Below are 13,504 nucleotides of genomic sequence, written 5' to 3'. Positions count from 1 at the left end.
CAAAATGGAGCGTGTTATGAGACACAATAAAACATCAGGATAGATTGGAGTAGCTTTAGAGTGTAGTTAATTCAATCTAATAGGCATACACGCTATCCTATCATATCCTATAATTTTGTTCGCTCTCCGAATAATTTCAGAACAGTAAACGTACGCGTGTATGTTTGTTCCTCATTGTTATTTAGGCCTGTAGATTTGTATATGGACTTACCGTCATCTTGTGTCTCCTGTGGAGCGCTGTGCACCAGGGAACCTGCCACGAGCAGAAGTACCAGAATGACGGGCTGAATGATGATTAAGGTGTGTACAGGTGTCAGGAAACAGACTGAAGTGGCGGTATATTGTGGCTGAGCGCAGAGGATCAAATGAATGAGGCGCAAACAAAATTCGGAAGGATAACCTCAAGCAAAGGGACCACTTGAAAAACAGACGTGAATAGGACAATAATATTAACACCGAAATTGAAGAAGTAATGTAGAATCTTGTGAAATGGATTCTTCTCTCTTTAAGAAAGCATCAGTGAAGTTCTGCTGTGAATGATGATATTAAACTTGTGGACACTTTGAATGATGAATATTTTATTTTGTCAGGGTTCTCATGGTGATTAGGCTAGAAAGCTGTTAGAAGCTTAATGTTTACTTACAGATATAATATCGGTACAATACAAGACCCATTTACATGTTTGTTTTATATGTGTTCAGAAACTTAGAAAGATATTCTACTTTTTAATGACACTAAGTTTATCCGTTACGTCACATTTCTTGTGATATTTTCCATAAATGTGCTGAATGGAGCGCCTTAGGCTCTGTAGATGGACCTGTCGATATCTGCTGATTTACTCTTGCTACTGCAGGGTGTTGGCTCAAGCTCATTTCCGGCATACGCAGACGCCATCTTTGCAGCTGCCCCCTTTGTAACCCTTGACGAGACAGTGAGCTGCACACAGGGAGTTGTTGAAAGCGAAGCCTCCGATCTCTATGCTGAGGAGATCACAGGTGATTCTTGGCTGGGGTAGAAGGACTACGAAAAAGAAATTCTTATAATGGATGAGCAGTCTTTAACAAAGCAAAATTTACACTACAAGAAATTTTATTTTTCGCAACCACCAGCGTACGCACACACACACACGCACATATTTGCAGATATTAGCAAATCATTCTACTAAATTGTATACTATAGTGTTTCTTACAAGATTTGTACAGCTTTAAAAAACGTCCTTAAATTGTCATTATATTGGAATTTGAATGCATCCACGACAAATTTTGGTCTTATCACGTATTATCAATTTTAATGTATATCTGTATATACTTGAAATATTTAGGAGAAGAATTCGAGCAGATATTCACGAGATGGAGGTAGGAGAAGTACCCTGCTCTTGAAAGGGTTCTCACAACGCAGTGAACGTGAAGACTTGACATTCAGATGCATATAAATGCAGACGGTGTCAATGCTTATAGGAAAGCGAGCACTTTTGAGACCTGTATATGAACAGCAAATAGAGACGTAGAATGGACACTAGGGTGTTGTGTCGTCTGGGATTCGATGCAATCCAGAAGGTGCTTAAAGACATCTGGGTAATATGTGAATATTTTGCTTGAGGTTGATACCCTTAGATGATCAGGGCGGTAGCGAGGCACAGCCGAATCGCTCCGGGAATTTTTATATCCTATAACATTTCAAGAATTTTTTTATTTTCTTTCAGGTAAGTTTTGGACTTTCTCCGCCTCTGGTTCAGGCTCTCCGCTTAATGTGATTCGAGACAGGCTTGCAGTGCTCCTACACATTTTGCAGGTAGGAACAGAATAATCCTATGATAAACATCCCGACTGAATCTCACGCAGCATTGCAATTGTTAAAGGAAAGAGGAAGTTGTTCTTATCCAGTCGGCTGATACAGCCGTTACGAAAATCTAATTATTCCTAGTTTAACTACCTAGAAAACGGAAGTAATTTCACCGAAATATCTTCGATAGCGAATTTCAGATTAAATTTATTGTAAACTTTCTTCGTGAATGTTTTGGAGTTTGTCAGGATTTGGGTAATATCATAACTTAATACAATTCCTTGTACATTTTACTGAGATATTGTTTCATATCGCCGTAGGATACCAGAAATTTTCCTGAAATAATCGGGCTCCTCGCTGTGTAATTCTATATTGAACAATTCTTCATCGCCTCTTCAGTTTCAATTGTACACTTAGAGATTCTTACTCTAAAAAATATAACAGTTTACACAAATGCAGTTTGATTACTTTACGCATTTAAGTTCTTCGTAAGAATTAGGAATAAAAGTTTGCTCTCAAAACATGTTTCTTTGCTTATTTCCTGATCTTATTTTGTTACTAAAGAAAGGTTGGGAAATTGTTAAATGGAAACTTTCCGCAGATAACACACCATTACTGAATTCAAGTTTATGAATCCAACTGATCCTTTCGTGGATTTGCTTGAAGGAATTGTTGCGAACATGTATATGATTCGTCTGCAATTTTACAAAATATTTTGTACAGTTACTTCGATTATATGCAGTATATTACATCTTGTGACATGATACCCGGAAGCCGTAATAAGGTAGTCATAGGAGATGCGATTCCAAAGCAACGGCTCGATAAGCACATTCCCGCGGAGACAGATTCTTGGAAAACAGCCTGTTGCTTGGCGACGCAAAGACATTCCTGTTGATTCGAGAATGGACGTTGTTTTCTGTGGGTCCTCCCTCACACCATATAAACGGGGATTACAGACCAGCTGCGGATATGAATCGTTTTAGATGTTGTACACAGACTTACCGTCCTCCTGTTCTTCCAGTGGAGCGCTGTGCACCAGGGAACCTGTCACGAGCAGAAGTACCAGGATCACGGCCTGCATGATGACTGCGGTGTGTACAGTTGTCTTGTCTGGAGACGGAATGATGTAGCGGGCCATTGTGGCTGTATATATACGTCCCGTAAATTGCTGGTAGTGGGGAATGTAATAACAGATACTCATTCTTTTTATGGTTTGTGTACTCGGAATTAGAGAAGAGCTTTAATAAGAAGAACGACGGATTTTGTCCCCTTGATGTTATAAATTGAATTAAGTAAATTCCATGTTTTCGCCACTTGTTTTTCTCGAATACATTTACGGAATTATCTGCGAACAAAGTTCATACATTTTCTGAAATATACAGGATGAATGCTATTTTAATACTTATAGAACTTTTGTCTTTAGTGAACATAGTTCAGCTAACATTTGTTACACAATTACGTACATTGATGATTACGTACAACACTCTAAAGGTTCGGCCACACAGAGCGCTACGCTATGTTCGCTATGTTCGCTACGTACGCTGTGTACACTCTGAGACGCAGCTAACATAGGGAACATAGCGTACGTAGCGTACGGAAGTCTGTGTGGCCAGTCGCATTGGCATAAAGGGAGATATTTTTCTGTTGGTATAGCGAACATAGCGTACGTAGCGCTCTGTGTGGCCGAACCTTAACTCTCAGGTGTGTCTTTCGAGCAGATATCTGTGATCTTATTGGCAAGGTCGCTATTTGCGATCGCAATACAGCTTGAGGAATAACAGCAAGAACATTTACTGTAGTTTCTTCCGCTTCTTCCGTTTCGTTCGAAATATGCTCCTTCTACACAACCAGAGAATAAGAAATAATATGACTGGCTTCATAGAAGCTATTAATCCTGAAGTCCACATCTTCCAACCGATCACCCTGGAAAGGCGTCATACTGCGATGTGGAGACATCTGTGTCAGATTGAGAACGGGGAGTAGGATCTCTCGAATACGGACAGAACTCGACTGCCACTGGGCCTATCAGCAGGAGGTATATTAGGAGAATACACGTATTTTGGGCCTAATTCGGTCTCTGTTTGCAAAGAGTAATCACTGGGCAGTAACTCGGCGCCAGGAGACCTGCGTAATTGGGTTTCCGTTATTACTTATTTTCTATAAATTAAATTAACAATATATATATATATTTCTTTATAGATTGTATGGGTATAAGTTCGGTGTCGTATTAAACGAAGAATATTGGTTGAAATCGTGGAATACTACCTCCGGGTTTGTGACGTTATGAATTTTTGTTTAAGATTGCTTAAGGTGCAGAGAAACACGCTGTGAAATTCCTCAGTTTGTATTTGAAAATGGTTGCAATATATTCGCCCGAAAACTTTGTAGTCTACACAGAGTCAAACTCTACAATATTATATTCTGCCCTGCCAATGCAAGAAGAAACTTGTATCTCGTGATCACTATTTATTTAAGGTACTACGGAGACAGTCAACACAAAAGCTAATGAACTTCAATGATCATAAGAGTGTTTATATTCTGCTCTATTATATACAATTATATAGTATATATCTACTACACGCTTCAGTGTGTAAGGTCATCATCAGATGTTATGAGTTTCAATGCCCGTCCTAATTCATTGTCTATCTCAAATGGATCCACATTTAAAGACATTTGGTTCTCATATACACTTATAAGTGACATCTGATCCTTTCCTTCAAAACATGAAACGGATATTCGCAGTGAGACAGTGTATTAAAGTTTTTAATGTGATTAATAATTAAGGAAACTACTGGAGGCTTTCGCATATTCGTCCAGCTGCCTAACAGTCACCTCTGGAGGGCCGAGTTGCTGAAAACGAGGGCGAGTATTAGAATGGCGACCTTCATGATGGTTATGGTGGGTAAGACTAATGGGAAAATGAATGCAGTACCGAGTCTCTGCAAAGAGAGTCATGTTCTACACTTCTATAGGAAGTCCGAAACATAATCCCGGACGGTCCTTACTTGCGAGTTTCTAAGGTTTGTCTCTTCGGAATTGGCTGATACTTTGAATAACAGGTAGAAATGAATGATTCCTTGTCACGTTATAAATTTTTGTGAGGAAGGGAAGGCTATCCCTGTAACAGGCCGTGAAAGCACAGTGGGTTATGAGATGTCGAGGCTGCCACATTTTCTTTAGAAAATCGGCTCTCAGATGTAGGTGACTTTGTCAGCCTTATGCACCGGCCACTATCTACCCCTCAGACTTTCGTGGTACTCATTTCTGTTGGAAGCAGAGTCTACCCCAGGGCCATAGTGCGGCTGGAAGGATTAGGTAAATTGAAAAAATCCACGTCACCGTGACTCGAACCCGCGGCCTCCAGGCTCGTAGTAGGGAACTCAGTTCTGCGCAATAATGTGCATAGTAATGGATGCAGGATATATTGTATATTGAATTAATCGCTTTTTAATTCATTAAATAAGACATTTCCTTTATGTAACTACCAGACACTCTGGAACTGACAGAAGCAGATTTCAATAATGTCGTTATGTGCAATGCTTATTTCCTCTATGGAAACTTCCGTTTCTTGCTTTCGTGACAAGAAATGTTCCCTTGACCAGCCCCAAAAGAAGGGTCCATGAAGGCTCGAAGTCTGAACCGTGGTGGACCATTCGTGAACTCCATGTCTCCCCAGGCAACGTCCTGGCAACGGATTGTTCCGCAATGCAGAACATAATCTCGGAGACTTACCATTGGCATGATTCTAAGATTTATGTATACTTGTGATTATTTGGTATCTTAAACACGAAGGAATGTCCTCTAGCGATGATGTAAACATGTTTCAGTAAATACGACGATTGTTTTCACTTGTTTTTATGGGAAAAATAAGAATTAGTACGTTACCAAGTTCGATATATTCACTTGGACTTAATTATACGGGACGTAAGATAAGACAATGCACAATTTTAAATTGTCTTCTTATAATTTTTATTTGAAGAAATTTCATATATCATACAACATGTGATTGATTATTAAATAATATTTATTAGATAATATTTTCATAAGGTTAGACAGCTTGTCACTTCAGGGGGAAGCCATTCACGATTCTCTCTTCTCCTAAGCCATTATCGTGGTAAAGAATATTATAGAAATGCGAAGACATTTTCGGTATGAGATTGTCCTCTGTTGTCAAAGAAATAAAATTCAGCAACATTTTCCCACTAACACAATTTCCAGAAGTGTTTACGCTTGTGTTTCCGATACGTCCGAATTGTATTTGATCCCGGGCTTTCCAGAAGCAGCAGTTGAGTCGGAGGTACAGTATGTGGCTATGACAACTGGGATCAGCTGTAGGGATAGATACTCACTCACTACTCTGCAAACCCCGCCCCCTCCCTTTGCATTAGGCGACTAGAGTGTGGTCCAGATTCTCACACTAACATGGGAAGCTTTCAAAATGGCAGTTATGTAATTAAGGACTAGAGTTGCTTAGAAAGTTTTTATTATTTCTTCTCCTTCCTCTTGCTCTCACCTTCGGGGCATAGGGCCGATTTCTTAGTTTTACTGATCATTTTTACAGACGGTTGGACCCCTATGACGGGTGTTCAGCTCGTCGCAAAGCCTCTACCTAAAAACAGAATAAAAGCATACATACACCTAACAACCATGCCTTGTGTGGTTTCGAACCCACGATCCCAGTGTCTGAGCGAGTGAAGAGAGTTCATGTTTTAGACTGCGCGGCTGCTATGACCGGCGTAATTAATCGTCTGGTTCCATAAAATTCTGAGAATTTCGTGTGTCTTTGCAGCTGATTGTTTCCTGAAAATATCTCTGGTCCATTGAATTGGATACTTACTAATATATGTCGAGAGAACGGCCTCCGTAGTCTAGAGGTAACGTTCCCACCTCATGACTCGTAGTACGCGGGTTCAAATACCCGGCGGAGGTCGTCGAATTTTTAAGGACGGAAAAATTCAGGGAACAAGTCCTCGGGGAGGGACTTGAAGCCGTGGGTCCCGTGCCGTAGCTTTACGGCACGTAAAAGAACCTCATATCTCCAAAGGAGGTCACTGAGCCAAATTTAAGGACGTTTCCCGCTCAACAGCAGTCCCTAATACCTCTGGTAGATGGGGGAAGCATTATAGATACCTCTCAGATAGTAGAGCCGGTCTCGCTGGCTGGGCGGGACTGATGGTAAGCACCAGTACCGGTAGGATATAGAGACTGGTAGAAATCATAGAGGGAAGCACAATGGACCAATACAGGTCTAAGTGCATGAGGAAACCCACCCTCTCCAACAACTAACTTATATATGTCGAGAGTCGGTGGTTGAAGAGAAGGTTATATTTGGGATAAATTGCTTGTTATATTTTAAAACAATCCTTCTCGTACCTGCTCTTGTAAAAATACTTTCCTTTTATAACCGAAATGCGCGAAGGAATGCCTGCTGTCAGTGATGTCCGGCTAGGCCAGTGAAAGTGAAGTGAATGTAATGTGAAAGTTTTTTTGGATACCGCCCAAACCGTCATTCTCAATATTTTTCTTTAATTACCTGCACGACCTTGAATCTCATTCTGATTTCTATGCTTAATATTGTGTGATATTTTCGAAGTTCTACCGGTACAGACTGACGTATCATGAGTCTTGACACTGTGCTGGAACTTGGATCACAGAACCCTGGTCGAGTTAGTGTAGGTAGTGTGGATCCGTGGGTAACAGCCTCCAGTTGGAACAGTAGTTTGCTAATGGGAACGGACCAGTAGAGTAAACGATCCTTTGTCGCAGAAGATTACAGCTATAACATGGACAGGCCAGCCCTAACACTGTGATCATTGTCATGGAAACGACAGATGCGATTTGTGTCCGTTTATTCCGGCCACAAAGACTACCTAATTTTTGCAACATGCTCTATAAAGTGAATTCTACTTTCTGTGGTTATGAAATGTTTGTCGGCAGCGGAAGCTTAAGTGTGTATGTCAACAAAAATTTTATTGTTTATTTCAATATCTGGGTTAAGCATTCTTCAGATAACATGGTAGGGAAAACAAGTTAAAATTATCTACGTTTCAAGGGCTTGCAATGCTTAAAAATGCATAAACATCAATCCATTTTATCCCACTTTCCTTATTTTGAAAAAATTAAATACGCTTATGAGATCACTTTGCCGTCTATGTGCCTGCGGATCCTCCCTTCATATTTTAAACGCCTGGCTACAGATCCAGAGGTCCCGGGTTCGGTTCCGCTAAAGTTGGCACTAACATCGCCGACAGGTTGCGGTGGCTGGGTCGGTATAATTCTTTTGCGGACTAAAGCCACGGAGTTTGTTTGAACCAATCTTTATGAAACTTGGTAGGTATATCATGGCACTAAAACCTATCTCAACAGGGCACTTCATAAACACCTCCCACTTGGCTGTATGACTGTGTATCCACCTATCTTTGCTGGGCGATGGTGAAAAGGTTGCCGCGGTAACCAATATACAAGCAACAGTAGCAGAATTGTTGGACGTATCGGTTTCTATGAGGTCCGTGTCGTGTCAAAGAAAGCAGGCAATTCTCCCCATTATTTCCCGCTTAATATGTAGATATACGAATAATTAACGTCCTTTAGCTATTACAGCAATCTTGATACTTTCATCAACTCCTGGGCCTATTTCGTGCCAATGCAGTATACTGAGTAATACTAACCTGAACCTCTAAAACATGACCATACATAGTATTTGTCATGTTAAATCATTTCCCTTCCAATAACACTTAATCACAATTATGCCTATTACTATATAAAGAATTTATATAATTTAGGATATGTAATTACATGAAATATACTCCATATAAATTAACAGTATTTTATAACACTGTTTTGACCTCGTCAGTGTGATATACAGAATGTATACAAATAAAATAATTATATTTCAGAAAACATTTATTATACAGATTTATGGGTTACGCCATTACAAAAGGAAACTATCAAGTTTTCTCTGAGCATATAATTTTCTCAATAAATTTAAATGTGGGCTCCCTTGGTGGCACGACAAATATCCAGGCTTGAAGCATGTTTGGTATTACCGTAGCCACAGCGTCCCTTATGCGGGCTTTCATGCGTTGAAAGTCTTTGATCTTAACCTGGTAGACAGTGTTCTTCACATAACCCCACATGAAGAAATCTACTGAGGTTAAATCTGGCGACCTAGGAGGCAAAGCGATTAGTCCACCTCTGCCCGTTCATATCCCAGCCATCTCTCTGTCCAGGTGATTCCTAACATTATGGCAGAATGTGGCGGCGCCCCATCTTGTTGGAGAATAGTTTCAGGAGCGAACTGGGATAGCGCATACAGCTCCAGCATGCCCAAGTACGAGCGCACGACCACAGTCTTTCCCAAAAGGAAAGTGGACCAGTCACTTTGTCGTACATTATGCTGTCCCAAACGTTGATTTTGGGTCTGCCTCTCTTCAACTCACATGTGATATGTGGATTCTGACTGCCCCAAATCCTGCAGTACTGCCTGTTTACAACTCCACTAACATGGAACGTCCCTTCCTCCGGGAAGCACACTTGGCGGAGGAAATCGGGTGACGCTTCCGTTCTTTCTAGCACGTCCACAGCAAAGTTTCTGCGGGCTACTTGGTCTCTCGGTTTTAGTGCATGAATCATTTGAACCTTTTACGCTCTTAGGCTGAGCCTTTTGAGTACGACATTGCGCACTGTTGAACGTGGAATTTGTAACTGCAAGCTAGCAGCACGAATTGATTTACGTGGACTTCACTGGAATACCTCTCTAATGCGATTGATATTTTCTTCAGAGGTCCATGTTTTTCCAGGAGATTTTAAAAGCAGAAAACTACTGTAGTCCTCAGTTTGTTGTTCCAGAACCGAATGTTTTCCTTGCAGGAGGTGAATTGGATATTTCATGACAGAAAAGAATTGTCAAGGGATGAAAGAAAACTTAGTTGTGTATTTAGGTTCCTTCATGGCGAAGTCGCTTTCTGGACTATATAGCATCGGGTGATGGGAGCCGTGGCCTCGTCTGAGATTTGAACCTAGCTCGCCCTGACCACGAGAGTAGAGCCTTACCCTATGCCCACCCACTAGGCAGAACTCTTTCTCTCTTAATAATAAGGTCACATATACTTGCACAATTTAGAATACAGCGATGGGCATGAGTAACATTTATACACACACACACACACACACACACAAGATTTGTTGGACTGCAAATCCTCCAGGGAAGAAACGATGTTGTTTTATGTGATAACTCTTGTCCATAGAAAGTGTCTACAGCGTTAGTTACGAGTTCTAGCTTCTGGGATATGACGCCATGTAGTCTGTTGAAAGTCAGCCTGCGTTTCAGTGCGACATGCTGCCCCGGAATAATTATACTACGACGCTGACAGTAGCTGCGTATGTATAAGTTTAAATGATCAGTTGGAGAGTACGTGGAAGGAAGCTCTCGTGGCCTGATTTGAGACACGATTCCGGCATTTGCCGGGATTCACTCAGACAGGATATCCGGTGTTCCGGCCGAGAGTTAGAAACATGTCCGCCAGAATACGATACATGAAGCTCACTAGCTCTGTGTTTTCCTTTGATGTGTTAAAGTGAAATTGTGACTTAAGGGTCTAATACAGGGCTGTTATAAATATTTTTAATGGAAAGAAATGGGTGTATTTTCGAAATGGTTACAGATAAAGGGATGAAGCTCTCCGAAAACTTGAAAACGCTATGCAAAAGTAGAAACGTGTTACAGGACGTTCGACTTGTTCTCTATTAATAATGTAGAAGCTACAATGTGACATGCGAATTCTTAACATGTACGTCGCAGCTGTGGCCTGTGAAATTCGCTCTCGAAGGGACTGTGGAATTGGAGGTTGGCATGCCTGATTTTTGGCACATCCGCACAAGTTGGTCACATGGAGTGAGGCTAGAGGCTCAACGGGGTCAAGGAATGGATCTTGCTTGTCCTGTCAGAGCCTTTTTTCACCAGAGACGTTATTTACGTTTGACAGTGATCGAATGACCTCTCGTGGATAAAGTGTCAAAATCATTGCTGCCAACAAAACGAGTTTCCTTACTGTTTTCATATTGTTTCGTGTTAATATCTGTAACCTTTTCGAAAATAAATCTAATTGCACTCAAATAATTTATAATAGCTCTGTACAGAACGGATTGGTTAGCGTTCGTGCTTCCTTACAACAGGAATGGATTCATATCTGGTCTGTGACTCTGGTTATCATACTTGCATATTTCGCTGTTTTTCTTACCATGCGTACAGATAATTTGGTCACTTCATTACCTTATTATTTTTCGTTTGAATCTACAATATTGAAAAGCAGCACTCTACCTTACCAACCCCTGTTCTCTCAGCAATATATAGAGCACGGAGATTGGGCACAGCCTAGCGACAGCGCTGTATGTGTCGAGTCACTTGGACCTCGATACAAGGCTGGAACCTTGTCCTTAATCTAGGAGATCCCGTAGCAAACAAGACCGGTATCTGAACTTGCGTATTTTCTAAGTGAGTAAACAATCCTGCTTCATGTTTGTTAGGTCACAATTTCAATGTCGTCCTCTAAGTCAGCTGCCCTGATTTTTTGTTTCTTCTTGTATAATTGTCATTCAGTCGCAGAAAGTCCTGTAATATTGTGCCAAATAATTGTACCTTCTCCTACTTCAGTAACCTTTAAACTTCGTTATTCAGTAATCGACCGACCTACCGAGTGACCTCCGCTTGTCGGCGAAGTTAGCCAATAGACGGTGTCACATGGTCAGCGCAACGGATCCCCACGGCCGATTATATCGGTTTTATAGACCTCTATTTCCTTGAAATAGCTCCTCAATTATCCTAACGAGGGTGAGTGGACGCCGTTCCAGACCCACTACTTCTAAAAAAATCTGGTAGCACCGGGATTTAAACCCGGGACGTCTGGATCTGTAGCCATGAACTCTGATCCCTAACCCACAAAGGTATAGTTCGCTTGCGGACTAAAGCCATAGAGTTTTTTTTTTGTGTTTATTCTGTAATCGCCATAACAATCCGCGTTACTTTTCTTCAGGCACGGGATATGCATGGTTAAATGGAACATAGATTAGCGAACTTTCTCGAAAACAAAATGTCTCTAGGCACAAAGAGCTACTGCAGAAGTTCAAATAGAAAGTTCATTCAGATGAATAAATTTTCTAAGAACATTTTCTAGACGTATCAAATATTGGACAATGTACAAGGAAAAATACTTTATGGTTAAGAATTACTTTTGTTTTTCATAAGGAGTCAAGACCAGTCAGGTCCACAAAATTGTAAGGTTCAACTTCGGATAGCGTGTACTCCTTTATAGTAAACCGTTTTGAATATAAGTTACGCTCTTATGGTGATGTGTGTTTCCTACGATGTCATTAGATGGAGGAGTCACAGTTAAAGCACACAGATTTCAGACGAATGCTGTCAGTTGCAATTTGCACATTAGGCGCCGCCCCGGCGCATCGTGTCCGCATTTATGGGGAACAGAGAGTGAGTTACAATATATAGGCATATTATAACAATNACAGATTTCAGACGAATGCTGTCAGTTGCAATTTGCACATTAGGCGTCGCCCCCGTCGCATCGTGTCCGCATTTATGGGGAACAGAGAGTAAGTTACAATACGATAGGCGTATTATAACAACTGTCTTGCGTCTCCTCCAATTTGTTTCGTCAAATTGATTGGGACACGTCAGTTGCTTGACTCTGTTACTAATTTTAATATCCTAAGGGTAGAATGAAGGAAAACAGATTGAGGAGAATGCAGTCATAAATCCGAACATGAAATAACCTAATGGATTCTCTGAAAAAGTGACAGTTTGAAATGCCTATTTATGGACAAGGTTAAAGAAACACAAACTGATTCATGAGGAGAATAAGATGAGGTTTGTAACGCCTGACTGTACTGACGACAAAATGTGTATTTTGCACTTATTTAAAATTGTTTCAGGAATATTTTTACTCGGATAAATATTTAGCGTTTACCCTCCAAAGACCCGCTGGAAAATATGTCGACTAGTGTTGTTCGGTTTTATCCAGAATTGTAATCTGTATAGAACACAAAAGTTTGTGAATCTTTGCAGTGAAAATCTGTTCTGTGATTCTATAACCAGCCACGTAATATGACTGACGGACCAACAGACAGACATGAGATTTTGTTAGTTTCTGTTCCTAACGGCTCAAAGGCACACATCATATCTCAAAAGCGAAGTTCCAATCCCCCGTACATATTGGTATCCAGATGGTCACAGAGCGTGTCAAAGCAACCTTATATTAATACTTATAGGTCACATCTGCACAGGTTGAATGGAAGGGTTCCCTTTACAAGAGATCATGCCTACATACCAAATGGTTCGTCTCATCAACCTAGAGATGGCAGTAGCGTTCCGTTCCTGGAATAATCTGTGTTACAATACAGACGCCGGTAGAGGGCAACGAGTTACAGTCGATTACAATCCTCGCTCGATTATGTCTCTTATTTTTATGGCCAACTTGCGACTGAAATACCACATAAATGTGTAAAATATAAATCAGTGCTTGAAAATAAATTCACCCTTAGCTGGCTGAAACCCTTCTAACAACCCCCTGCGCCAAGATCGGAGATTGCTGTATTATTATGAAATAATATGATATTGAATAATAATTTAGTTTCTGTCCGGAATTATGAATAGACTGCTGCTCTTATGATGTTAGCCTCGGAGCATAGAGCCGATAATGATGTCCACAGA

The 13,504-nt window shown here is 40.8% G+C and overlaps 1 protein-coding gene across 1 annotated transcript; it reads right to left on the bottom strand.

Moving 5' to 3' along the window:
* Positions 1 to 556: 556 nt before the first annotated feature.
* On the bottom strand, positions 557 to 2,935 carry LOC111868843 (defensin). The gene is made up of 2 exons (XM_023859868.1): positions 2,785 to 2,935; positions 557 to 1,020 (listed from the first exon to the last, which is right to left on the bottom strand). Exons 1-2 carry the CDS (start codon positions 2,918 to 2,920, stop codon positions 869 to 871), a joined length of 288 nt encoding a protein of 95 aa, XP_023715636.1. The 5' UTR covers positions 2,921 to 2,935; the 3' UTR covers positions 557 to 868.
* Between the last annotated feature and the right edge of the window lie 10,569 nt (positions 2,936 to 13,504).

The sequence above is a fragment of the Cryptotermes secundus genome, unplaced genomic scaffold (assembly GCF_002891405.2).
Source record: "Cryptotermes secundus unplaced genomic scaffold, Csec_1.0 scaffold310, whole genome shotgun sequence".
NCBI classification, from domain to species: Eukaryota; Metazoa; Arthropoda; class Insecta; order Blattodea; family Kalotermitidae; genus Cryptotermes; species Cryptotermes secundus.
This window is presented reverse-complemented; position numbering and strand designations above follow the sequence as displayed.